The 27,737-nt window shown below is 45.1% G+C and overlaps 2 protein-coding genes across 2 annotated transcripts in view; one reads left to right on the forward strand and one right to left on the reverse strand.

Moving 5' to 3' along the window:
• tmprss15 (transmembrane serine protease 15) overlaps nucleotides 1–20,226 on the forward strand; it is a 97,408-nt gene extending 77,182 nt beyond the window's left edge. Inside the window, exons 21-27 of the mRNA XM_078231911.1 lie at nucleotides 2,447–2,542; nucleotides 4,212–4,261; nucleotides 10,901–11,075; nucleotides 14,856–15,037; nucleotides 15,798–15,893; nucleotides 18,106–18,245; nucleotides 20,059–20,226. Of these exons, the coding sequence (XP_078088037.1) occupies nucleotides 2,447–2,542; nucleotides 4,212–4,261; nucleotides 10,901–11,075; nucleotides 14,856–15,037; nucleotides 15,798–15,893; nucleotides 18,106–18,245; nucleotides 20,059–20,226 (907 nt within the window). The remainder of the gene's footprint in view (nucleotides 1–2,446; nucleotides 2,543–4,211; nucleotides 4,262–10,900; nucleotides 11,076–14,855; nucleotides 15,038–15,797; nucleotides 15,894–18,105; nucleotides 18,246–20,058) is intronic.
• Nucleotides 20,227–27,083: 6,857 nt separating this feature from the next.
• chodl (chondrolectin) overlaps nucleotides 27,084–27,737 on the reverse strand; it is a 33,135-nt gene continuing 32,481 nt past the window's right edge. The window contains exon 7 of the mRNA XM_078232071.1: nucleotides 27,084–27,588. Coding sequence (XP_078088197.1) covers nucleotides 27,504–27,588 — 85 coding nt within the window. The 3' untranslated portion in view covers nucleotides 27,084–27,503. The remainder of the gene's footprint in view (nucleotides 27,589–27,737) is intronic.

A 27,737-nucleotide genomic window follows, 5' to 3' on the forward strand; every position in this document is an offset into this window, starting at 1 on the left:
TTGTGCTGTGGCTTTCTATGTTCTATGTTCTAACATCTTCAGGTTGTATTAGGTGCTAGATAAATGCAAATTCTTTCTTTTATAAGTTATGTTCCTGAGAGGGCCAGCTGAGGTGGGCTTGTCCACAAACCTTCACTCAGACTGTTTTGCTGGTGTTCTGTCCTCCACATTTCCATGTCTTCATTGGGTGGAATGAGTTGGGTCAATAGAGAAGTTCACCACACAGAGAACCTGCAGAGCAGGAAAGGCTAGTGTTACAGACAGAGGAGAAATGATAAGCAGAACTCCCCTTTGGTTTTCACATGACCACTATATTTGAAAAAAAATAGTTTTTTTCCTTCTGAGTGCTTTACTTGTCAGGAGCAGGCAAGTGACAGGTTTTCGCGTAAGTTTTAAAAGAAAGATAAATGTTTATTGCTCAACACCTGAATATACACAACTATACTTGTGCTCACATTCACACAGGGGCGGCACGGTAGCACAGTGGTTAGCACTGCTGCTTCACAGCTCTAGGGTCCGGGGTTCAATTCCCAGCTCGGGTCACTGTCTGTGTGGAGTTTGCACATTCTCCTCGTGTCTGCGTGGGTTTCCTCCGGGTGCTCCGGTTTCCTCCCACACTCCAAAGATGTGCGGGTTAGGTTGATTGGCCAAGCTAAAATTGCCCCTTAGTGTCCTGAGATGCGTAGGTTAGAGGGATTAGTGGGTAAAATATGTAGGGGTATGGGGGTAGGGCCTGGGTGGGATTGTGTTCGGTGCAGACTCAATGGGCCAAATGGCCTCTTTCTGCACTGTAGGGTTTCTATGATTCTAAACACACTCAGATAAAGCCAGTGATTCTAAAAGTAGCACAGTTTCAAGATTTCTTTCTTACATTTACTTTTCCTTGGGATGAAGATTTGAAGCAATGCAAGGATGCAATTAGAAACATAAAAAATAGGAGCAGGAGTAGGCCATTCAGCCCTTTGAGCCTGCTGTACTATTCAGTATGATCACGCCTGATCCTTTATCTCAACACCGTACTCTCATTCTCTCCCAATATTGATGTCTTTAGTGTCCAGAAACATAACTCTATCTAAAATATATTCAGAGAAGGCCTCCACAGCCTTCTGGGGTAGAGAATTCCAAAGATTAATTGCACAACCTATACAGTCAGACTGTGACCTCTTGTTCTAGAATCCCCTCCAAGACAGGGAAAGCAATACTTCTGCATCCAGTTTGTCCAACCCTGTCAGAATTTTATACATTTTAATAAGATCAATGAGGAACAGAACAATGGCACAGTGGTTAGCACTGCTGCCTCACAGTGCCAGGGAACCGGGTTCAATTCCGGCCTCGGGTGACTGTCTGTGTGAAGTTTGTACGTTCTCCCCGTGTCTGTGTGGGTTTCCTACGGGGTACTCTGGTTTCCTCCCACAGCCAAAGATGTATGGGTTAGGTTGATTGGCCATGCTAAATTGTCCCTTAGTATCAGGGGGATTAGTGAGATGAATATGTAGGGTTACGGAGATAGGTCCTGGGTGGCATTGTTGTCAGTGCAGGCTCAATGAGCTGGATGGCCTCCTTCTATACTGTAGGGATTCTAAGTTCTATCCCCGGAGAGAGCAAGGAGACATGGTCACTTGACCTCTTAACTCTATTTTGTGTTGCAGACAAGTATCCTTTTTGGGTTTATACTTTAAAGTTTATATTTACAGTTTATCATTTCACATTGTGTGCGCATAAAAGTAGGCCTTAAATCTTGATAAATGAAAAGAAAGTGGAAGTGTTTTAAAGCATTTGTTTAGTGTTGCGGGCTTTGATGTTCAGCATTTTGATTGATTTCAAATTTGTTCCCTTTATGTAACCAGACCAAGTCATGGAGTTCTCTTAACAGCTGTTTTAATGCAAACTATAGCTAGGACCCTGGAAAGTAACAGGTCACAGTCTGTAACTAGCCAGAGTACAGAATACAGGAACACACAAGCAGATATAGTTTCAAATTCAGTTATAAGTAATTACAAATACCAATCAAGGTATATGAGTTATCTCTATCCACTCACAACTATTTATTAAGATTACATCATGCATAAGATACAGATAATAAAACAATAATTACACACCTGCTTAATTATAATATCCAATCAGTATGAATACTTAATAATTTTAGCTAACCTAATTCATTATTGTTACAGGTTGTCCTCGACATCCCAGCTTGTGTCTGGATTTGTTGATACCAATTACCTCTCCCATGTCCAGATGTCTGATTTAATGAAATCTCTCCACCTAAGGGCCTTTTTTAGATAAACAAACCTATATTCTATGGTTTCCTCCCTTGTATCTAGGCCTTGATGCTTATCTGGGTTGGCTTTAATAAAGACCTCTGGTTTCTCTCATAGCAGCTTGAGTGATTTTTAAACTTGCGTGATTACTAAATCTTTCATTTAATCTTTCATTCTCACGCCGACAGGAACATCAATAAAACATCAACAACTCCTGCTGATGGCAATGAGCCCTTTGTAAAAGTGGATAAGAATCCAAATGGAGGCCCAGCACTTTTACCAAGGTAGTTGAAACACATTTTAAGTGATTAATGGGATGTGGGCATTGCTGGGAAGGTCAGAGTTTATTGTCCATCTGAGGTTGCCCTTGAGATGGCTGTGTGGATCAGAAACCCCAAAGTATATTATGAAGCCTGACTAGACCCCCAATAGATTTTCTATTTTGGAATTAATGCGTAAGGTTTCTCTCCAGATGTGATTCTATTGGCACACTTCAAAATAAACTTTATTTAACAATACAGTTTAACTATAATTAGCTTAACATTTACCAACTGAAATACTTAAATATGACAAGATACAATTCTTAACTGCTAACCTATCTCTATTAGCTCCAATTCAAGCAATATTCCTCTTATAGACTGAAACTCCTCTTCAAAGTGAGTGAGCAAACATCACCAGCTTATGTGCTGGTGCTTGTTAATAGTCCGAGAGCTTTTTTAACACTTCTGGAGAGAGAGAGAGAGTAGATACCTGTCTTCTGACAGCCCCAAACAGCAACCTCCAGAGAGAGAGAGACAGACAGCGGGAGATCGAAAGACATCTCTTGCTTCTTTCAGAACCTGGCAGTAACTGTTTTAAACAAACTGTCTCTCCTGTAAGCTTTTCTCTACCCATTCTCTGTCTCTGTCATTGCTGTAACACTATACATGGACTGACACTGGAGGAGTACAGCCTACGGTTAGATTCTCAGCAGCAAGTCATTGATTTTGATTTGATTTGATTTGGTTTGATTTGATTTATTATTGTCACATGTATGAACATACATGGAAAGGATTGTTTCTTGCGCGCTATACAGATAAAACATACCATTCATAGAGAAGGAAAGGAGAGAGTGTAGAATGTAGTGTTACAGTCATAGCAAGGGTGTAGAGAAAGATCAACTTAATGCAAGGTAAGTCCATTCAAAAGTCTGACAGCACCAGGGAAGAAGCTGTTCTTGAGTCGGTTGGTACATGACCTCAGACTTTTGTATCTTTTTCTCGAAGACAGAAGGTGAAAGAGAGAATGTCCGGGGTGCACGGGGTCCTTAATTATGCTGGCTGCTTTGCCGAGGCAGCGGGAAATGTAAACAGAGTCAATGGATGAGAGCCTGCTATGCGTGATGGATTGGGCTACATTTACGACCTTTTGTAGTTCCTTGCGGTCTTGGGCAGAGCAGGAGCCATACCAAGCTGTGATACAACCAGAAAGAACTGTTTCACTGCTAAGGAAACCCTGAGCAAATACTCCAATCCACAGATTTTACAACATCCCAGGTAGAGATGCAAAGTCTTGTCATACTGGGATGTGCAATCAGCAATACCAACTGGACCTTGTGGCTTCCAAGCTAAAGGGCAGATTAGGAAGGGTAACCAAAAACCCTGGTCAGAGAGGTGGATTTAAGGGAGTTTGGTATGGATTGGTAGGCAGAGAGGTACAGGGCGAGAATGCTAGAGTGCAGGTCCTCATCTTAGTGTGAATCAACAGCTTCATGGGAGGAACTGAGATGTGTGAAGAAAGTGAGATCGCACATTGCTTCTGCTGTAAAAATGTACTCTGTTTCTCAGTCGTCTGATTGAGAGTGATGTTGACATTTGTAATTGATGCTATGGGTGGCTTCCTGTGTGTCAGCGTGCAGTCACAAGGAGTGAAAGTGACATTGCGTTAAATGATTTCATTCTTTTTGCCTTCCAGTGAGATATGTTTTGGCAATGCTGTTGTGTACCTGAACTGCAACAAGAAATGTGAGTAAATAACTCGAGGGTTAACTCCCAAGAAGCGAACTGCCCCCTCTGATAGCTCCAACATGACAGCTCACAGTCTGCCTAAAGGACTGGAAATGGAATTTAGTTCAAATGCAACACGTACCCAATTACATTGCAGTTGGGTCCCACTGGGATGTGTGTCATTGCAGCCCTGAATATCCCTGAGATAAAAGCAAAAGCATCTTATTGAGAGCTTTGTCTGCAATCCTTAGTTTAAATAGAGCATAGATCTCATTCATGGAATAGAATCATAGCATCCTGCAGTGCAGAAAGAGGCTATTTGAACCAGCGAGTCTGCACCGACAACAATCAGGCCCAGGCCCTCTCCTCACAACCCCATGTATTTACCCTGCTAATCCCCCTGACACTAAGAGGCAATTTAGCATGGCCAATCAACCTACCCTGCACATCTTTGGACTGTGGGAGGAAACCGGAGCACCCAGAGGAAATCCACGCAGACACGGGGAGAACGTGCAGACTCCACACAGTTACCCAAGGCCAGAATTGAACCTGGGTCCCTGGCGCTCTGAGACAGCAGTGCTAACCACTGTGCCACCATGCCACCCCACGGTGATTCTTGAAAGATCACAGGGCTGAAGGAAAGTTACAGAGATAGGGAGGGATGAGGTCATTGAGGGATTTGAACACCAGAATAAGAATTTTATATTTGAGGCATTTCTGTGACCCAGAAATGTAGCCCAGTTCAGCACAGGGGTGATGGGTGAAGAGAACTTGGTGTGATTCAAGTAGAACTTTGGATGGGTTAAACTCTATGGAGGATCAACGGTAAGAGGGCAGCTGAGAGTGAATTAAAGCAGTTGAGTCTAGCAGTAAGTAAAGCGCGGATGAAGGTTTCCGCAGTAAATGGGCTGAAGCAGCTAATATCTCTGCGGATTTCCTGTGCTTCCCTCCTTTCAGTGCTGCAAGGCTGGGTGACGGAATAAAATAATGAACAAAAGGAAAAAAAAAGCAATAATCTTTCATTTATACCTTTCACAACTTCAGGACATCCCAAAACATTGTGCAGCCAATGAAATACTTTTGAAGGATAGTTACCATGGTAATATAAGAAATGTAGCAGCCAAATTGCACACAACAAACTCCCACAACAACAATCAGATAAATGACCAAACAACCTGTGTACAGTTCTGGTCACTCTATTGTAGAAAGGAGATCATTAAACTAGAAAGAGTGCAGAAAAGATTTACTAGGATGCTACCGGGACTTGATGGTTTGAGTTATAAGGAGAGGCTGGATAGACTGGGACTTTTTTCTCTGGAGCGTAGGAGGCGAAGGGGTGATCTTATAGAGGTCTATAAAATAATGAGGGGCATAGATCAGCTAGATAGTCAATATCTTTTCCCCAAGGTAGGGAAGTCTAAAACTAGAGGGCATAGGTTTAAGGTGAGAGGGGAGAGATACAAAAGGGTCCAGAGGGGCAATTTTTTCACACAGAGAGTGGTGAGTGTCTGGAACAAGCTGCCAGAGGTAGTAGTAGAGGCGGGTACAATTTTATCTTTTAAAAAGCGTTCAGACAGTTAAGATGCGTATAGAGGTATATGGGCCAAATGCGGGCAATTGGGATTAGCTTAGGGGTTTAAAAAAAAGGGCAGCATGGACAAGTTGGACTGAAGGGCTTGTTTCCATGCTGTAAACCTCTGTGACTCAATAACCTGTTTTAGTGATGTTGATATTGGTTTGGACACCAGGGACAATTCTCCTGATATTCTACCATTCGATCTTTGCATTCATTTGCAAAGACAGGGCCTCAGGTTTAATGTCTCATTCCAAAGACAACATCTCCCTCAGTCCAACACTGCACTGACAGCCCAGCTAACATACTCATTGTCTAAAATAGAAATTGAGCCTTCTGACTTAGAAATGTTACTGCTACCACTGAGTCAAGGCTGAGACTTAAATATCAGACACAAACGGAGAAGGGTTAACAATAGAATTCCTACAATGCAGAAGGAGGCCATTCAGCCCATCGAGTCAGCACCGACTGTCCAAAAGAGCATCCCATTCAGGCCTTTGCCTCCGCCCTGTTCCCTTAACCCCATGCATTTAGCATGGTCAACGCACCTTACCTGCACATCTTTGGACTGTGGGAAGAAACCAGAGCACCTGGAGCAAACCCACGCAGACATGGGGAGAATGTGCAAACTCCACACAGACAGTGACCCAAGACTGGAATTGAACCCAGGTCCCTGGCGTTGCGAGGCAGCAGTGCTAACCACTGTGCCACCGTGCTGTCCTCTTATGGGGCATTCTAGGATGAGAGGTCATAGTCTTAAGATAAGGGGTAGCAAATTTAAAACAGAGTTGAGGAGAAACTACTTCTCTCAAAGGTTTGTGAATCACAAAGTGCGGTGGATTCTGGGACAGTGAGTAAATTTAAGGAGGAGTTAGACAGATTTTTAATTGGTAATGGGTTGAAGGGTTATGGGGAGAAGGCAGGAAAATGGGGATGAGGAGCATATCAGCCATGATAGAATGGCGGAGTGAACTCGATGGGCTGAATGGCCTAATTCTGCTCCTATATCTTATGAACTTATAAACATTTAATGGGACTGGGGGCAACGTCACTTTTGGTGTCACCAGTTAATGTGAGGAAATAACTAACCGTAATGGACTTGGACCACAGTGTGCACCTAAACCTGTAATGATGGAACTTGGAGACAGATTTTCCTCTTCCCAGGCAAAGGAGCGCGGCAATGGCAGAATGTCTCGTGGTAAATTCAAGGTTTTCCATCCAAAATGGGGTGGGTCTGTCTTCAACTTTGCAACATGTCCTTTGACTCTGCCAAGTTCCCCAATCCAACAATCAAATTCAGTGAGGGCAAAGCTGTGATAAAGTGTAACAACCCGAGTATGTCTTACTGAGGAAGGAGTTGAGTCATACTGATGGATGGAAGGGGTACTCAAGCTGTAGTTGACTCTGGAACGCTTGACCCTGACACTGAGGGTGGAATCTTATGCACTTTGAAAAATCTCAGGGGTTGGGACCATTTTCAGGTCTCGATCCTGCATGGGTCAGAGGTACAGTTGGAATCTCCACGAAGCGGCCAATTAACGGGCAACCTCCATATTCGCTGGCCAATTAAGAATGGGGAGGAAGGACCCAGAGTGCTGGATGGCTGGTAGCCCTGCCAGGAGAGGTGGGCGCTGAGGCAGGTAGGATATGGGGAGGGTACCTCAGAATGGAGGTGTTCTCTGAAGCATGATGAAAGGGTAGAATGCCCGCAGTTGTCAGAGCTATTACTGTGGGGGGGGGGGGATACCCTCTGAAGGATTGCTTGTTGCCATGGCTGTGCCCTTCTCATCCCAGAGTCTCTGTGATTGGGGGAGTGGGGAGAAGGCTTTGATGACCTTTGCCCCGGCCAGCTGTTGGGAGCCTGCCAACAGGCAGCTGCCGGGGCTTGGTTTTAGTAGAGGCCTGTCCAATTTGCGAAGGTGCCGACAGGTTCAGGAAATGTCCGTCAAGTGCCCAAATGAGATTCCCACCTCCGTGGAGTGGTCAATTCTCATTGCCACCTAAAGCTCCAGCACAATCGAATATAGGGGGCAATGTACCGAGGGAGTTAACGCTCACACAACTTTCATCACTTCCCTGCACCCCCACCCACCCTCCCACCACCTCTTGCCCCGCATCTAAAACCACCTCAGCCAGCCTGACAAGATTCCACCTTAAGAGACTTAAACACAAAATATTCTAGTTCCCAAAACCAATCTTTCATTTTGTAAACAGCAATCACTGCTTTGGAGAAGGCGCAAGAGGTAGTTTGCCCAAACAGTAAAAGATAGGACAAGGGCCGGCACAGTGACACAGTGGTCAGCACTGCTGCCTCACAGTGCCAGGGACCTGGATTCAATTCCGGCCTCGGATGACTGTGCGGCGTTTCCACATTCTCCCCGTGTCTGCGTGGGTTTCCCCTGGGTGTTCCAGTTTCCTCCCACAATACAAAGATGGGCAGGTTAGGTGGATTGGCATGCTAAATTCTCCCCCAGTGTCCAAAGATGCAGATTAGGTGGATTGGCCATGGTAAATGCACGGGGTTATGAGAATAGGGCATTCTCATAAAGTTGCTCTTTCAGAGAATCAGTGCAGACCCAATGAGCCAAAGGGCTTTCTTCTACTCTGTAGGGATTCTATGGTTCTGTTATATGAGGGATTTCTGTTAATGCAGAGAGGCTGGAGAAGAATTAAGATAGATTTAACAGAGGCATTGAAAAATGTAAGGTGTTTTGATGAAGAAGATAGGGAGAAACTCATTCTGCTTTAAGGAGGACACAGATTTAAGATCATTGGCAAAAAAACTAGGTGGGAGATGAGATGAATTTTTTTCCAAAGCAAGTTGTCATCGGGAATGGACTGTCTGAAAGGGAAGCAGATCCCATCGAGATAGTGTCGGTTACAGAATGTGTCAATAAATCCTCAGTTGTGGTCTCTGTGTTAGTACCAAGTCTTTATTAACTGCTTGTAACTATCTGTAAGTATACAATAAAGGGTATAGGCAAGGACCAATCTCCATCTGAGGTCTTAATGCGACTCTAACCAAAACCACACTGACCCTAGGTGTAGGCCACTTTCCTTCTTACATCACTTTGTACTCAGTCCCACATTAATCTGTACAAAGCAAAGCCATCCAGTACAGATTCAACACTGACTTTCAAAAGGCAATTGGATATAATATTTGAAAGGCTGTAGGGAAAGTACAGGGGAATGGTGCTGATTGGATAGCTCCGTGAAAGAGTGGGCACAGATGTGTTGGGCAGAATGGCCTCCTTTGATGCTATAATACTATGGCTAGAGTTTTCTGCCTCCCCCCATCCCTCCCGGTAGACTCTGAGGCAGAGGGGGAGCATGAAATTGCAGAGAGGGTTCCCTCCTGCCCTTACCTGGCCGCAATTTTACATTGAGGTTTCTCACCAGCCTCAGTGTTCAGACTGGCTCAAGGGAGGAAATGTGTCAATGAAGATAATTGGATCCTGGGTGTGAAGGGGTTGGGTGCACCTCCTCCGGAAACCCCCTTCTGACTGCGAGCAATCTCTCCTTAAGTTCCAGAAACCTCCTGACCTCCCTCCGCACCCCCTGCCCCGACCTATCTTATAAGACCCCGATTGTCTCCCTTGTGACCACCCAGGCATTCCCTATTCTCCCCACCTTGGGAACTCTGCCGCTTACCTGGGCCTCCAGTTCCTGGGACTTCGTGCCTCTTCTGGCCACTGCAGCACTGTGGAGGAATTGGAGGGCTGCCAGCCAATCAGAATGCAGAAGCCATAGAATCATAGAATCATGCAGCGCAGAAGAGGCTCTTCGACCCATCGAGTCTGTACCGACACCTGAGAAACACCTGCCACCCACCTAATCCCATCTGCCAGCACTTGGCCCATTGCCTTGAATGTTATGATGTGCCAAGTGCTCATCCAAGTACTTTTTAAAGGATGTGAGGCATCCCGCCTCCACCACCCTCCCAGGCAGTGCATTCCAGACCGTTCACCACTCTCTGGGTAAAAATGTTTTTCCTCACATCCCACCTAAACCTCTTGCCCCTCACCTTGAACCTATGTCCCCTCGTGACTGACCCTTTTGGGGCGGGGGGGAAAGGGCGGAGGATAGTGGTCCTGGAGAATTCAGTCCTGGGTCTGCTAATCATATGGAAATATCAATCACCATGACACTTCCAGATGATAATCAGCTCCACGCTGATTTTCAGTGCGGAGCTCATTACGTCAAAAATCTTAGACTCAAAGATGAGCGGGGGCCGTGACGCCCAGCGGGAATCCTGCCACTGATATCTCCTGGCCTGCTGTGCTATTCAAGCAGCACATTGGACTGGGTGAATCACTCCCTTCCTTGTCAAATTATTCCTTACAAAATGTATCTCCTCACATTGTTCAAAGTTAAATTCCATCTGCCATTTATCCACCTATTTGACCATCCTGTCTTTATCTTCTTGTAGCCCAAGATACTCAACCTCACTGTCAACCATCCAGCCAATCTTTGTATAATCCACAAATTTACTGCCCCCCACATAAGTTCCACCTTGTGCCAGCTCTCGCCATCCTGAAAATTCAGGTCTATGATTCTGTGATTTTTCTGATTCTATCTAGAGTGCAGATAGATTTTACTAGGATGCTACTGGGACTTGATGGTTTGAGTTTTAAGGAGAGGCTGGATAGACTTGGACTTTTTTCCCTGGAGCACAGGAGGCTTAGGGGCGATCTTATAGAGGTCTATAAAATAATGAGGGGCACAGATCAGCTCGATAGTCAATATCTTTTCCCAAAGGTAGGGGAGTCTAAAACTAGAGGGCATAGGTTTACGGTGAGGGGGAGAGATACAAAAGGGTCCAGAGGGGCAATGTTTTCACTAAGAGGGTGGTGAGTGTCTGGAACAAGCTGCCAGAGGTAGAAGTAGAGGCGGGTACAATTTTGTCTTTTAAAAAGCTATTAGACAGTTACATGGGCAAGATGGGTATAGAGGGATATGGGCCAAATGCAGGCAATTGGGACTGGTTTGGTGAAAACTGGGCGGCATGGGCAAGTTGGGTCGAAGGGCCTGTTTCCATGCTGTAAACCTTTGTGACTCTATGAATCTGTGCTTCCTCCCTTCAGCTTGTGGGAAGGTCCTGGTCTCACCGAAGGGTGTCGGGAGGATTGTCGGTGGTAAGGATGCCATCGAAGGCAGCTGGCCCTGGATTGTGTCCCTTCGCTTTGGCAGTCGCCATATGTGTGGAGCCACGCTGCTCAGCGAGCAGTGGGTTGTTTCAGCAGCACACTGTGTTTATGGGTAAACCCTGTCACAATATCATCCCGACATTTACTGTTCACATCATCATTCTGTCACAGCCATGGGCTCCGTGAGGGAAAGGCTTGGTGCACAATATCAATAAGAAGAAATTAGAGAGCTTCAAAGACAATAAAGAGAGCAGTAACCACTAGTTCTGGAACATAAGATTAGGCCAAGGCTATTCAGTCTGCCGTGCGGTTCAACTAGCTCCAGCCTGATGTGTATTTTAACTCCGTCAATCTGATTTGATTCAGTAAATCTTGATAAATCCATCAATCTCAGTTTTGACATTTTCAATAGTTCTTGGAGCTGGGGAAGAGTGCCACATTTTCACTATTCTTGCGTGGATAAGTGCTTCCTTGAAAAACAGCTGAGGCTGGCGTAGATCAGCCATGGTCATCTTGAATAGTTGGACAGGATTGAAGGGCCTCGTGCCAATTCCTGCTTCTGTTTCTTGTGTTTCTGACCTCACTCCTGAATGGTTTTGCTCTAACTGACAGGATATGCTCCCTGGAACCTGGGTTCGATTCCCGGCTTGGGTCACTGTCTGTGCAGTCTGCACATTTTCCCCGTGTCTGCGCGGGTTTCCTCCGGGTGCTCCGGTTTCCTCCCACAGTCTGAAAGACGTTCTGGTTAGGAGCACTGGCCATGTTAAATTCTCCTTCACTGTACCCGAACAGGCACCGGAGTGTGGCGACTAGGAGATTTTCACAGTAACTTCATTGCAGTGTTAATGTAAGACTACTTGTGACACTAATAAATAAATATAATTGTTTCAGACTCCCTGACCAGAGGAAATAGTTTCTCTCTCTCCATCATATCAGCTACTATCGTCACTGAACATCTCAATTACATCACCCCCTGAATGTTCTATGCTCAATCTAATTTATGCAACCTGCCCTCATTTAACCCTGTTAACCCTATCTTAAGGATGAAGAAAGGAGAATGGAGAGTTCTTTCTGTTTAAACATTCCCCACCACCACCATCACCTCTCATCTGTGCTTGTAAAACATGGGCAGAATTTTATGAGAAAAATTACAAATATCTAGCCAGTGCGAAAATGGGAGAGTTGCAGATCCATTTTTTGGGTGACGTTGTACATCCAATCTCATGCACATAGTGCATGACAAAATGTGGTGGACTGCTTCTAACTACTACAGGCAGTGGGCGAGGCTTAATTTGCCAGCCAGCAGCAGAGGGAGCTATTGCGCATGTGCAAACCTTTGTGTCTGCAATGCACAATTCCAACAGCAGAAGGAGCTATTGTGCATGTGCCGACCTCTGTGGCATTTGTCCGGATTACATTCCATCTGCTCAAGTCTCCAGCCTATTGAAATCCTGCTTTATAGTAGTTAGCTTCATTGGAGGGTTGATCAATCTCAAAGGAGATAAGATTTCAAACCCATCTAAATATCAACCTGGATTTGTGACACACCAGAAAACACTACTGAACATGCAGCACATTCCCCTGAAATGAGTAGCACAGCTAAGTAAGGAAGGGGACCTAATTTAGATGCTCTTTGCAAGAGTGTCCTGCCGATATTTATCCCTCAGATAACAACATAAATAAACCTGTAGCCACCTGGGAGAAAAGATATTTAACATCCCATCTGAAAGACAGCATCTCCAACAGTGCGGCATTCCTTCAAGTACTGCCGTGGTTAGAACTCCCACCTTTTGAGTCAAAGGTTATTAGTTTAAACCCTGCTCCAGAGTTCAGAGCACAACATCCAGGCTAACACCCGTGTGATTGCATCCTTCTCATTGCATCTTAGTTTTGGATTATTAATAGCTGCGACATCTCAATTGATTGGCAACCACCAAGTTTAGTAACTGAAGATAGAAACATAGAAAATAGGAGGACTAGGCCATTCGGCCCTTTGGGCCTGCTCCACTGTTCGTTTTCATCACTACTGATCATCAAATTCAATATCCTGATCCCGCCTTCCCCCCATGTCCCTTGAAATACGAGTTCCCATCTTGAATATGAGATTCAGAGTCATAACATTTCCTTGCTGGGCATAAATTATGTGCCCTTGTTCCCTATGTGGCATGACTGTACCTTTAAGAGGTTTGTTTTTTTAATCATGCTCTCTGCAACTCACAGCCTTAGATGATGCCATTGTTGCTGGCTTGAATGGAGATGTCCTTTTATTGCTCTCTAAACAGGGATTTGTTTATTTTTACTGGGATGTTTCTGACTCTGCGTTGCTCGGAGAAAAACTGGTAGGCACTTCAGGTGATAGGAGATTTTTTTCATTTTCAGTTTGGAGCTGCAGGTTTTATTTTTAGAAGCAACATCAAGCCGAAAAGAAGTCTTTCTCTCCCTGGTTTTGGAAATTCTGTGGGTTAGCTGAAGTAGAGTAGAAAATCTGTTGTTGGAGGCTTGACGAGCCTTGGTGTTTTGGGAAGCTGTTCTGAGGCTATCCAGAGAATTGCAGAAACCATCTAAATGACTCAATTCCAGTATCATGTGAGCATTAGTCTATGCTGTACTAAACCTTTTTGAAGAGTCTTGGTTATGGGATTGGTTTGATTGGGACATCTCCTCTATTTGTTAAGGGTTATACATTATCACAGTTGTTTTGGTGTTGTTTGCTGTTTGCAATTGATAGAATTTATTGCTAATATTCTTACTATACATGTTAACTATATTCTTAATTAAACTTTGCCTGATAAAAGCTCCCTAGTGGGTCATTTGAATCATACCTGAAGTGGAACATCTCATGCTTATCCTAGCTAAATTCAAGATGCAAAACGTATGATCCAGGCGAACTCCATAGAACACGTTGTAGTTTCTGATCTGAACCATAGCATCTATGTGAGAGTAACTACTCTTCAAAAGTCACCTATTGACTGGATCGCACGTCTGAATGTCCAGAACTTTGATTCGATTCTACTGACTGGAGGACAGTCAGAAGTCTCACAACACCAGGTTAAAGTCCAACAGGTTTATTTGGAATCATGAGCTTTCGGAGCCCTGCTCCCTCATCAGGTGAGTGGCCTGAGGAAGGAGCAGTGCTCCAAAAGCTCATGATTCCAAATAAACCTGTTGGACTTTAGCCTGGTGTTGTGAGACTTCTTACTGTGCCCACCCCAGTCCAATGCCGGCATCTCCACATCATGACCGAGAACAGCAGGGGGGGAAATATGATCTAATTTCTGTTGCAGTTCAGTAGCCCTGCATGTCAACCTTGACTCTCGCTTTTATGACAAAAAGTACAGTATCAACCCCAAAGTACAAATTCTTCTTTTCTTTCTGAGTGGTTGAATTTTAACACTGCTCAGATGGGAACAGCACCACTCTGAACTGCACCCAGCAAATGGATGGATCTTTGAAATTAGATTAGAAAAATGCAAGATGTGCAGTAATGAGATCTCAGTACTATTGAGCTTTTTCTAATGACGGGCCAGGGATAGAAGGGAGCTCTTATGTTTGGGGTCGAGTTACAGAGTATAAAAAGACCACGAGGTAGGTCAGTGTAATTCAAACAAGGAACAGTTTATTGAACATCTTAACAGTCCAAGACTGACTGCATCAAGCTCCACCCTGCGCGTACCCGGGTCACCTGACCCACTCTCTTCAAGGGGCAGAGACCCCCAACTACATACATAACCATGAGGTGGAGACTCACCTGATGAAGGAGCAGTGCTCCGAAAGCTTGCAATTCCAAGTTAACATGCATAGCAGTGGCGTGAAAAGATTTGCGAGAAAGGGTGAAGGAGCAGGAGACGCGATAATAAAGAGTTTTGACGTGTGATAACCTTCTCATCAACAGGAGAAACCTTGAACCCTCACACTGGAAGGCAGTATTGGGCCTGCACACACAGCTGAATCTTACCTACCCACAGACACAGAGTCAGCGGATTGACCGCATCTTGATGAACCCTCACTACAACAAGCGGACCAAGGACAGTGATATCGCCTTGATGCACCTGGTGTCTCCAGTGAACTACTCGGGTATATCAGCTGCATTTCAATCCACTCTGTCTCCCCTTGCTGCAAGCTAACGGGGTATTTACTTGGGATGGTGTGGAGGGCAATTTGTGTTGTCTTGATTCTGGCCTTTAATTTATTATTAATTTAGTTAATTACCTGTCAGTGGTGGTGAGTGACCCCCTTGAATACAACTCAGTGCTTGTTCAATCATTTCAGAATTAGCACATTCTTATGTTTCAGGTGCCACATTTAGAACAAACCAGGTCAGGTGGAAGGATTGCTCCCCTGAAGGAAACAAGCATCTATTAGTCCCATGGCCACCACTGCAGACAGTAACATTTAAATTCCAGATTTGTTGAATTAACTTTTTTTATATTCATTCGTGGGACATGGACGTGCAATAAATGTTGGCCCAGTCAGCGCCACCCACATCCCATGAACAAATTTTTTTTAAACTCAGCTTCTCACTGCAGTTAAAGAATCATTCCGACTCCTCGCTGTTGCTCAAACATCTGCCGTGTCTCTGTTGCTCTTGGGGCGAGAGGGATCAAGGGATATGGGGGATCGGGCTATTGAATTTGACCATCAGCTGTGCTCAAAATGAATGGTGGAGCAGGCTCGAAGGGCCGAATGGTCTACCCCTGCTTCTAGTTTCTATGTTTCTGAACGTGTTGAGGTGTCTCCCCCACCCCCCCCCCCCCACCCCCCCCCCCCCCCCCCCCCATCGGTTTAGGAGGGCAGTGAATGATTTGGTTACAAGTTGTGATTGCTTGTTTTTCAGAGTTTATCCAGCCGATATGCCTCCCAGCCAGGACGCAGCAGTTCTTACCGGGAATGATGTGCAACATTGCCGGTTGGGGTGCTGTGGCGAAGAATGGTAAGCTCGGCAGGACTTCAAATAATAGTGTGGAGGAGGAGTGTCTGAGAAGAGAGGCTTACCCTTGAGGGATACTAGTTTCTCGTTTAGGGTTAGCTATTCTCCAGATTTGCAACCACAAGAGAAAATGCTGGAAAATCTCAGCGGGTCTGGCAGCATCTGTAAGGAGAGAAAAGAGCTGACGTTTCGAGTCCAGATGACCCATTGTCAAAGCTAAAAGGTATAGAAAGTGGGCAATGGAAAGTGGGGCGGCATGGTAGCACAGTGGTTAGCACTGCTGCTTCACAGTGCTAGGGACCTGGGTTCGATTCTCGGCTTGGGTCACTGCCTGTGTGGGTTTCCTCCGGGTGCTCCGGTTTCCTCACACATTCTGAAAGACGTGCTGGTTAGGTGCATTGATCCAACAGGCGCCGGACTGTGGCGACTAGGGGAATTTTGCAGTAACTTCATTGCAGTGCCTTACTTGTGACTAATAAATAAACTTTACTTTACTTTATATTTATACTGCAGGGGGAGGGAATGAAAGGTGAGTCATTGCCACAAAAACAAGGGGAAAGGCTGCTAATGGCGGTTCATAGAGAGAATAGAGGGCATAAATGACCAAATGGTAGAAAAGCTGAAATCAGAGGGTAAGCTGTGACAGCTGAAGATGTGGGGGGAGGAGGGGTGATGGGTGGGAGAGAGGTAAAATTGAAAAAAAGAGGGAAAGGGGAAGCAAAGGGGGAGAAAAGGTAAGGAAAGGGGGGATAAAATGCTGGAGTTTCCAGGAAGATGCCAGCAGCATGTGATCAAACCTCCAGAGATACGTCCAACCAAAGTTGGAAACCTTTCTCTGATTGGACGTGTCACTGGAGGTTTCATCACATGGCCTCCTATCCCCAGCCAACTCACCCAGTCATATAGCTATTTTCCCCCAATATATAAAACCCTTTAAACTCATGAACAAGTGCTTAAAGAAATTGAGAAAAGTACGTGCTTGCTTTTTAACACCAATATCTTTCTCAATTCTGTGACGGTTGGTTTCTATTGATTTCCTGGAGTCAGCAGTTGTGGGGTACGTTTTTAGATACTGCATGTGGTGTTTAGCTAGTCAAACAGGTAGAGCTCAAGCTTGCAGTATGGATAGAAGGAGAGAGAGAGAGAAAGAAAGAGAGAGAGAGAGATAGTGTCCACTCAAGTATCTTCTTCTTTAGTGTCTCTTCTGAACTGTGGCTTAGATGTAAGCAGTTTCTTAAAACACAAAAGTGGGATAGTCGGTTCCATTACATGATTCTGTCACACCAACTGAGCAGTTACCCAAACATGGTCAAAGCAACTTAATTCCAGATCCATGGTTTAGATTATGGCTGGAAAGTGTTCCTCTCTCAGGCAGTCCATTGTCCAAACTGATTGCAGCAAATGGCTTGTCCAGCATCCAACTGAGTATACCAGTCGTTTGGCATGATTTAGATCACTGGATGTTTTGTGAATGGGTCCTGAGATGGGCCATTGACATTCCGCTAATGTCACTGCTCCCCTGATGGTTCTTCTAGACAGTTTGGGTGGAGTTTTACTGGAACGTCCGCCTGAGATTCGTACGATCTCACCTGAGGCCAATGGAGAATGCCGTCCTCCGAGCCTCACCCGCCCCCGGAATTGGGGTGGGTGTGCCGGTAAAAATCTGGCCTCTGGCTCCATTACAATGACGTTGCAATTTGCAGGGTGCAGTAAAATTAATGTTCAGCCAGCTTGAAAGCTGGGCTTTAAGTCACTGAAATGGTATTGTTCACTTTTTAAAAACTTTACCAGTGATTTCAGCCAAAGAAATATGGATAGTCATTGCTGACATGAAGCATGGCTTTACAACATGATAGTGATATCCAAATTCTTTCTTTCAGTGATACTACATTTTAACACAGTATATAGGACAAAATATTGCAACAATATTAAAAGGGAAATCAGAAAATCATTCCTTGTGCATGAGTAGAATATGGAATTTACAAAGTATTGTTGAGGCTCAATCCAGAATACTCTCAAAAGTAATAGATAGTTGTCACAAATAAAGATTCATTAAGGGTTACTCAGGGGAGCAGAATCAGATGGACCATATGGAGGGACGCACTCACTGGGCTATAGGGCCTGCTCCAGTGTTCTCACATATCACGACAAATTGAGGGATTGTTTTCCCTCTCCAACTCTTGTATTTGACCTACCTTTCACCTTCTCCACCTAGGGCCACCAGCAAGTGTCCTGCAGGAGGCTAAGATCCCCCTCGTGTCCAAACGGAAGTGTCAGCAGCAGTTGCCGCAGTATAACATTACACAAAACATGATTTGCGCTGGCTATGAAGATGGAGGTGTGGACACATGCCAGGTAAACCCTTTGTGCCAACACCACAAAGAGAAAAGTGCTCCAAGTTACCAGGTGTAGCAATAACCAGTTCAGTCGAGCATGCCCGATATACTGAGGATCTCTTGTCATATTGTTCTGTTTAGATATTGGGTTTTCAACAAACTGATCCCTGGCTCAAACGCAAAACAGTTTTGTAGCAAATTGGCTCCACCAATTAAGAACAAAATATAGACATTTATTAATGGAAAACAGCTGTTTATAGGGTGATGCAGATTCAATACTTCCAGACGTAACTCTAGGATCTAACTGCTGGGTCAAGCCTAAACCAGTTGGAGCAAAGCCCCAACTTGATACCCGATTGGCCAGCCTGGGTCATGTGATCCTTTTAGAAGATCGCCCCTTAAAGGGACCAGACACCACAGGCGAGATTCTCCCACCTCCCAGCTGTTTCCTGCCGGCGGGAGGTGGCGTGTTGTTTGCTAGCAGCGGAATTCTCTGGTCCCGCTGCTGTCAATGGGAATTCCCACTGACATCACCCCATGCCAGCGGGGGTGCGCTGCTGGTGGGACCGGAGAATCCCGCCAGTGCGATTGGCCAGAGAATTCCGGCCCACATGTTTTTTCACTTGCGTCCTACTCTAAATTAAATCTTTGTTTACGAATTCCTTGGGTTCACACCAAACCCTTCATCCGCAACTTCTTCCAACCCAACATACCAGCTCTCACATTCTAATCAGCTGGCAACAAAGTGAGGAGGTCATAGGTTCAAGGGTTTCAACACATATTCTGGACTGGGACAACTGCGTAGCACCTAGGGATTGCTGCTGTATCAGAGATCCAATCCCTTGAATCAAACAGCCCTCAAACTAAGGACTGCCTGCCTATTCTTCAAGGGGACGTGAAAGATTTCCCTTTTTTTATTCATGTGTGGGACGTGGGCATCGCTGGCTGGCTAGCATTTATTGCCCATCCCTAGTTGCCCGAGGGCAATTGAGAGTCAACCACATTCCTGCAGCTCGTGTAGGCCAGACCGGGTAAGGACAGCGGATTCCCTTCCCTAAAGGACATTAGTGAACCAGATGGGTTTTTCCAACAGTTGACAATGGTTTCATGGTCATCAGTAGATTCTTAATTCCAGATATTCTTTTCATTGAATTCAAATTCCACCATCTGCCGAGGCAGGATTCGAACCCGGCTCTCCAGAACATTAGCTGAGTTTCTAGATTAATAGGCTAGTGAGAATACCACCAGGCCATCACCTCCCCCATATACTCAAAGAGCAGGAATTTCTCCCACTATTCTAGCCGACATCCATCCATTGAAACACCACCAGAAACAGGTCAACCATTGAGATAAAAGCAAATTTCCTGTGGATGCTGGAATCGAAAACAAAAACAGCAAACGCTGGAAAATCTCAACAGGTCAAAGAGGAGAGAGAACAGAGCTAACCTTTTGAGTCTGGATGACCCTGAAGGCCATCTGATTGACCATTTCCGTTCTTGCTCTTTTGGAAATGATTGTACATTTGTCGAGACAACAGTAGTCGGTCATTTCAAGACTTACTCTTTGGGCTGGAGTTTTAGCGCCCCACAAGGCTGGAAACGAAAATCCTGCCATTAATATGAAGGCTGTGGGCCAAGTGCTGGCAGGTGGGGTTAGGTGGGCAGGTCAGGGCCATTCATGCATCGGTGCTGACTCAATGGACCGAAGGGCCTCTTCTGCACTGTATTTATTCTGTGATCCTGTGAATATGGGAAGCACTTCAGGACCTGACTGAGAGATAAGGAGAGTCAGTATATAAATGTAATTTTCAACATTTCTGTTTTTGTATTTAGGGAGATTCTGGAGGCCCTCTCATCTGTAAACAAGGCAGTGAGTGGTTCCTGGCCGGTGTAACCTCGTTCGGACACGGATGTGGGCTGCCTCACAGTCCAGGGGTTTATGCACGTGTTACAGAATTTGTGGATTGGATACAAGAGATGCTTATTTATGACGCTCATTGAACGCAGCGGCCGAGTTCGGGATCACTTTAACACCAAAGGATTTTGTTTTCTCTGGTAGCACACTGGTGAATGTGGCCACATAAAATTCCCTTGCGTGTTCTGTTTCTGCCATTCTCAAAGCTGGCTGTTCCATTTGATTTAAAATCGTGCACAAGTAACATTCAAACCGCAGAAGTGCCAGACAATGACTTTCTCCAACAAGAGAGAATCTAACCATCTCTCTTTGACGTTCAAAACATTACCATTGCTGAATCTCCCATTGTTAAAATCCTGGTGGTTACCAGTGACCAGAATCTAAACTGGACAAGCCAGATATTGTGGACACATAATCAGTCAGAGGCTGGGAATTCTGCAGTGAGTAACTCACCTCCCGACTCCCCAAATCCTGTCCTCCATCTACAAGGTACCAAATCAGGAGTGTGATGGAATACTCTCCAATTGTCTGGATGGATGCAGTTCCAACAACAACAAATCAAACCTGTCAAGGTTAGACCTGCAGTAATTGATTCTGATGTATTCAATGGAAACTTAAGAAGCTTGACACCATCCAGGACAAAGCAGCCCACTTGGTTGGCACCCAGTTCATCACCTTGCCTATTCATTCCTTCCACCACCAGTGCACAGTGCCAGCAGTTTGCACCATCTACATACATTGCAGCAACTAACCAAGGCTCCTTTGACAGCACATTCCAAACCTGTGACCTCTGCCACCTAGAAGGACAAGGACAGCAGATACCTGGGAACACCATTTCCAGCGATTACACATCCAAATAGTGACCTCGGGTCTCTATGATATCACTAAAGGACAACATCTAGATGAACAAAAAGGATGGGTCATCAAGAATCCCTACAGAGCAGAAGGAGGCCATTTGGCCCATGGAGCCTGCACTAACAACAAGCCCACCCAGGCCCAATCCCCACAACCCCACATATTTAGCTTGCTAGTCCCCTGACCCTAAGGGGCAATTTAGCATGGCCAATCCACCTAACCTGCACCTCCTTGGAGTATGGGAGGAAACCGGAGCACCCGGAGGAAACCCACGCAGACACGGGGAGAATATGCAAACTCAACACAGACAGTCACCCATGGCCGGAACTGAACCCAGATCCTTGGTGCTGTGAGGCAGCAATGCTAACCACTGTGCCACCATGCCGCCCCCAAAGGGGTTGGTTGATTCTTCTAAGATTCCAGAAATAACAGCGTTTGAATTAGACAAGAAGCCACTGGCAGAAAGGCTCTGGTGATGATCAGAATAATGGGACCGAGCACTGTCCCTGAGGTGGACAGTGAAGGAGAGAGAGTGGGAGAGGTCATGTCATGGGAACAGTAGTGTCAGCACGAATGAATTGTACAGAATTGCCTTTTTAAAATGTCTATTAAGCAACAATTTGAATGCACAGATTTATTAATGTCCCATTAATTATAAAATTCAATAATTTATTAACAATCAACTTCAGCATAGTTTCCATTAAACACATCTTTAGAATCAACTACTGCAGGTCTAACCTTGACAGGTTTGATTTCCACTGGTAATTAATTGCTTTAGCAAACTCATGTAAAATCCCTGCTTTTCATTCCTGGGATATGAATGTCGCTAGCTAGGCTAGCATTTATTGCCCATTCCTAATTGCCCTTGAGAAGGTGAGGTGAATCATCTTCTTGAACCGCTGCAGTCCATGTGGTGTAGGAACCTCGCAGTGCTGTTAGGGAAAGAGTTCCATTCGATTCAACAATCATAGCATCCTACAGTGCAGGAGAGGCCCTTTGGCCCATCCAGTCTGTACTGACACATGGGAAATACTTGAACTCCCACTTAATCCCATCTGCCAGCACTTGGCTCACAACCCTGAATGTTATGGTGTGCCAAGCGCTCATCCAGGTATTTTTTAAAGGATATGAGGCATCCCGCCTCCACCACCCTCCCAGGCAGCGCATTCCAGACCGCCAGAACCCTTTGGAGAAAAAATATTTTTGTCACTCCCCCCCCCCCCCCCACCCCCGACAATGATATCGTTCAAACTCAGGGTGGTGTGTGGCTTGGAGGGGAACTTGCAAGCAATCGTGTTCCATACATTTGCTGTCCTTCGTCATTCTAGTTGATAGAGGCCACAGGTTTTGGAGGTGCAGTGCATCTTGTAGATGGTACACACTGCTGCCACTGTGCATCAGTAATGGAGGGAGTGAATGTTTAAGGTGCTGGATGGGGTACCAATCAAGTGGGCTGCTTTGTCCTGGATGATGTTGAACTCCCAGAGTGTTGTTGGAGCTGCACTCACTCACCCATGTCAGTGGGGAGTATTGCATCACACTCCGGACTTGTGCTCTGTAGATGGTGCACAGGCTTTAGGGAGTCAGGAGGTGAGTTACTCGCTGCAGGATTCCCAGCCTCTGGCCTTTTTCTTGCAGCCACAGTATTTATATGGTGGGGTTCAGTTCAGTTTCTGGTCAATGGTAACCCCCCAGGATGTTGATAGTGGGAATTCAGCGATCCTTTTAACCTTTTTCACTCGTACAATTACCCCCTCTAAACTATACATTCCTTTGACTCTGCATTGTTATGCAATCTTGTCTTCTTTGGTCCCACCATTGGCAATCGTGTCTCAAACCACCTCAGCCCATGTTCCATCTCGAAAACTCTCCATCAAAACCCTCCTTAAAAAAAAAACTTTTTAAATCAGATCTTTGTTAACACTTTTCCTTCAATTCTGTACCCATTTATTTTTAAACCTCCTTTGGATCATTTATTTACATTAAAAGCATTATATTTAACTGTAAGCTGTTGCATTCCTTACTGTGACACAATGGAGAACTTGTAGACTAACAGGCATTCCTGAACATAGGTAGCAGCAGCTCATGAGGTTGGGATCTCCTCCCATTGAGTGGCAGACATCTCATTCTCACGGACTGAAGTCCACCCGGAAGGTATCATTGCCGAGGAGTGGCCCTGTTTAACGTGGGTCGGTTGGTGTCTCACAGTTCATCCTGGAGTTGGAGGGAGAAGGGGGTATGTTCAGCAGCTCCTCCCCCCCCCCCCCCCCCCCACCCACGCAGCCACCCTATAAAATTTAGCTGGGGAGCACGGGTACCAGCATTGGTCTCAGAATCCATGGATTAGAAGGGGTGGGGGAATAAGGAGTGGTGAGAGATCAGTTTGGCATCTTGGTCAAGAATTGACCTTAATCAAGGCCTAATCATTCTCCCACTGACCACAGAGATACTGCTGGTGTTAAACCAAATAAAAAATACGTAGTTGACCGAACGAAGCATTGATCTGTACCTTTGTTCTGCCATTCACACATTCCGATCGCTTAATAGACACTCTTAGCACCTTTCTCAGCCTTTACACCTTTACATTACAATCACCACTTATATTTCCTTTGTCCAATTACAGCGACCACACCGCACCCCCCCCACCACCCCCCCCCCCCATTCCACCACCCACCCCCCCCCCCCCCCCACCCCCCCACCCCTTCCCCACCAATCCTCATAGTATAAATCTTGTCTGATTTTCTTCAGCTCGGATGAAGGGCCATCCAGACTCGAAACGTTGGCTCAATTCTCTCTCCACAGATGCTGTCAGACCTGCTGAGATTTTCCAGCATTTTCTGTTGTTGGTGCATTGATCAAATTGTCACTGCTTCATCAATCACCAATAATGTGCATTTAGGCACAATGTCAAACTAAGCTTGTTAGTGAGCCGCATATGGAGATATCAAGATGAGTCAGAGGTAGGTTCTATAAAAGCATCTTAAAGGAGATGAGTGGGGAAGTTTACAAAGGAAATTCCAGAGCTTACAAACATCCAAAATAAGAGCCTGTTCTGCCATTCAGTAAGATCATGGCTGATCTGTTTGTGTTTAAAATTCCACATTTCTATCTATCCCCAATAACCCTTGATTCCCTTACCTAACAAGAATCTATCTACCTCTGCCTTAAAAATAGTCAATGACCCCGCCTCCATTGCCTTATGAGGCACAGAGTTCCAAAGTTGCACAACCCTCAGAGAGAGAACTTATCATTTCTGTCCTAAAAGGGTGACCCCTAATTTCATAGCAATGTCCTCTTGTTCTGGACTCACCCACAAGAGGAAATATCCTTCAATGTCCACCTTGTCAATACCGTTCATGATCTTATATACTTTAATCAAGTCATCCCTCACTCATCTAACTCCAGCAGAAGCAAGCCCTCATAACACAACCCGCTCATTCCAGGTATCAATCTAGTAAACCACCTCTGAAGCGCCTCCAATGCATTTAAATCCTTCCTTAAATAAGGCGACCAAAACTCCACGTAGTATTCGAGATGTGGTCTCACCAATGCCCTGTGTAACTGAAATATAACATCCTTACGTTTGCTCTGATGAAGGGTCATCCAGACTCAAAACATTTGCTCTATTCCTTCTTCACAGATGTGTCAGACTTGATGAGATTTTCCAGCATTTTCTGTTTTTGATCCTTACGTTTTGTGCTACAACACCTAGATCTCTCCACACCTTGGAATTCTGCAGTCTTTCTCTATATAAGTAATCCTCTGCTGTTTTGTTCTTCCTGCTAAAGTGATCAACTTCACATATTCCCATGTTATATCCCATCTGCCAGATTATTGCCCATTATCCATCTATATCCATTTGTAACCTCCTCATGTCCCCTTCACAGCATATTTTCCTACCTATCTTTGTATTATCTGTGCTACCATACCTTTGCTCCCCTCATCTAAGTCATTGATATAAATTGTAGAGTTGAGGTGCCAGCACAGACCACTGTGAGATTCCACGTCTCACATCCTGCCAATCAGAAAAAGACCCATTTATGCATACTCTCTGTTTCCTTTGAGCTAGCCAATCTTCTACCAATGCTAATATTTTACCTCCTACTCTTTTATTTTCAACAATAATCTTTGATGTGGCATCTTATCAAATACTTTCTGGAAATCCAAGTTTTACTTCATCAAAAATAAATTGGTTCAACATGATCTCCCTTTCACAAAACCATGCTGACTCTTCTGATTACCTTGAGTATTTCTAAGTGCTCAGTTATAACCTCTTTAAAGATCAATTCAAGTACCTTTCCCATGTCAGGCATCCAGCTAACTGGTCTGTAGTTTCCCGTCTCTCCCTTCTCAAATCGAGAGATTTTTTTTACCGAACCTTCCCAGAATCCAGGGAATTTTGGAAAATTAACACCAATGTGTTTACTAACTCATTAGCCACCTCTTTTCTGACCCGAGGATGAAGTCCATCAGGACCCGAAGACTTGTCAGTCCGTAGCTCCATCAGTTTGTTCAGTATCTCTTCCCTAGTGATTGCAATTTCACCAAGTTCCTCTCTCCCTTTCATCTCCAGGTTTTCAACAATACTGGAATGTGTTTTGTATCTTCTATAGTGAAGACAGAAGCAAAATATTTGTTCATTTGCCATTTCCTTGTTATCTACTATAAACTCCCCACTGTCACTCTCTTAAGGGCCAACACTCACTTCACTTACTCGCTTCCTTTTAAATTGACCGTAGAACTCTTACTGTCCACTTCGGACCATGGCAGCTGAAGGTACGGCCAGCAATGGAGGAGCAAAAGAATCAGGGAAGTTCAAGAGCCATAATTGGAGTAGTGCAGAGATCTTGGAGGGAGTTCACAGAGATCGACGGGGCAGAGTGCAGATGGATTTGAAAACAAGGATGAGAATTTTTACACCAGGTTTGCTGGACTGGGCACCGATTTCGATCAGCTGGCACAGAGGTGATGGGTGAAGGGCATTCGGTATGAGTTGGGATTTGAGCAAAAAATTTTGAATGAGCCCAGGTTTCAGGGGGGACAAAGTGGGAAACTGGAATAATTGAGCTTGAAGGCAACAGGGAATATACAGATGAGGATTTCAGCTGCAGGTGAACTGAGATGGGGAAGTCACAGCGACGTTACCAAGGTGGGAGGTAGGGGTAACCTCGCAATTAGGACGTTGGCTTATGGTTATCTGCAGCTAAGTAGAAATAAGTCTCAGGGTTTGTGAGCGACAAGTCAATCCTCCAGTTCCCACTAATTAACCAGCCAGGCTGATTAATCACACAACACCGGTGCCAATGAATGCGGCAAACCTGTCTAGGTCCGCTTCTGGATTACTGAGTGATCTGTACAAGGTTGACATGGTTCCAATCTATCAGCATCAGTCCATTGTCCAAACTGACCCTGCTTTCTTCTGTAATGGACTTCAATCGGGCCATTGAGGTTGGCCTATTGGAATATGAACTCCCTGATTAAGGAGTCAATTGATGGGCCAATCAGGGAGTCTTTTCCTTGTATTTAACCGGGAGTGTCAGTTCGTCTGGCACTCCTGAAGGTAGACTGCTGACTGATAGCACTCTGTGTACTGCTGTTGGAACTGTAAATAAAGGGATTCTGGTGAAGGGATTTCTGCTTCTGAAGACTGCTTACACCCTCCCTCCCCCGAGCAGAACGAAAACTGTAAACAGTTCATTTAATCACACAATCCATTTTAATTAAAAATATTCACCTTCCCCCGCACCCCCCTCCCCCTTTCTTAATATCTTCCCAGCACAAAGCAAACAAATTTCCAGCAAACAGGAAGCAACAAACATGCCAAAAAAAACCTGAAATACTCATCCTCACGGGGATGAAAAATGAGGACCGGGTTTTGTATTAATTTGTAGGGAAGTGAATTGGACTTTTTCTCTCTGCTTTCTGTTAGTCACAGTCATCGCGTATGTCCAAGGGGTCATTGGCCATGGCTTCCTAGCCAGAAGCTTGAAGTAATGATAATGCTCCATTGTTTCAAAGCCATTCTCTGCTGCTATTCAGGAACTTATTTGCTGTCCCATCCCATCCCCACCCGCCCAAAACATTTTCAAACCCCTAAGCAGTCCATTCTCTGCCAGAACCCTCAAAGTCTCAAACTCAGGCCTGTCTCTTGTTTTCATTCCGTCTCTTGTAATTTGCCCAAAAACTGTGTACCAACAGTACTCATTGGCCCCATTGTCACTCCCCACAGCGACCACATTTTCTTCCATCTTTTTCTAAAGTCCATCCTTAACGCAGCAATGAAAAGAAAAAAAAAACGTGACAAGTGGAAGGGGGGGATTTTGCTTTCCCGTTTCTTTCGCTGGGCTGGTTGAGTGTTCCTTGGCCCCTTTTTCTGAAATCTGTCTTGCTATCTCGCACAATCTCTCAGGAAGTCTGTAATCAGCTTGTTGGATGGTTGGGATTGGGTACATGTTGCTGAGGTCACTGCTTGTCGCTTTTCCTCGGGTTAAGTCCGGCCTCCGGGTGACTAAACGTTAGCCAGGTTCTCCTTCTTTGGAGCCGGGGATATCCAGAGAGTTGACTCGTTTGGGCTGCTCTTCGACCGGACTTTGCTGACAGCAATAAAAGGGAAAACAAAGCATTGGTGAATAAGACAACCTTATTAGTTTGCATGCCTATTTTCTACAGTGCAATCTGTAAATAAGCAAGAGTCTAGGTCATTCATTTCAGCACTGAGTAGCAGGACATGGGTTTTGCCCAG

The sequence above is a fragment of the Mustelus asterias genome, chromosome 17 (genome assembly GCF_964213995.1).
Source record: "Mustelus asterias chromosome 17, sMusAst1.hap1.1, whole genome shotgun sequence".
NCBI classification, from domain to species: Eukaryota; Metazoa; Chordata; class Chondrichthyes; order Carcharhiniformes; family Triakidae; genus Mustelus; species Mustelus asterias.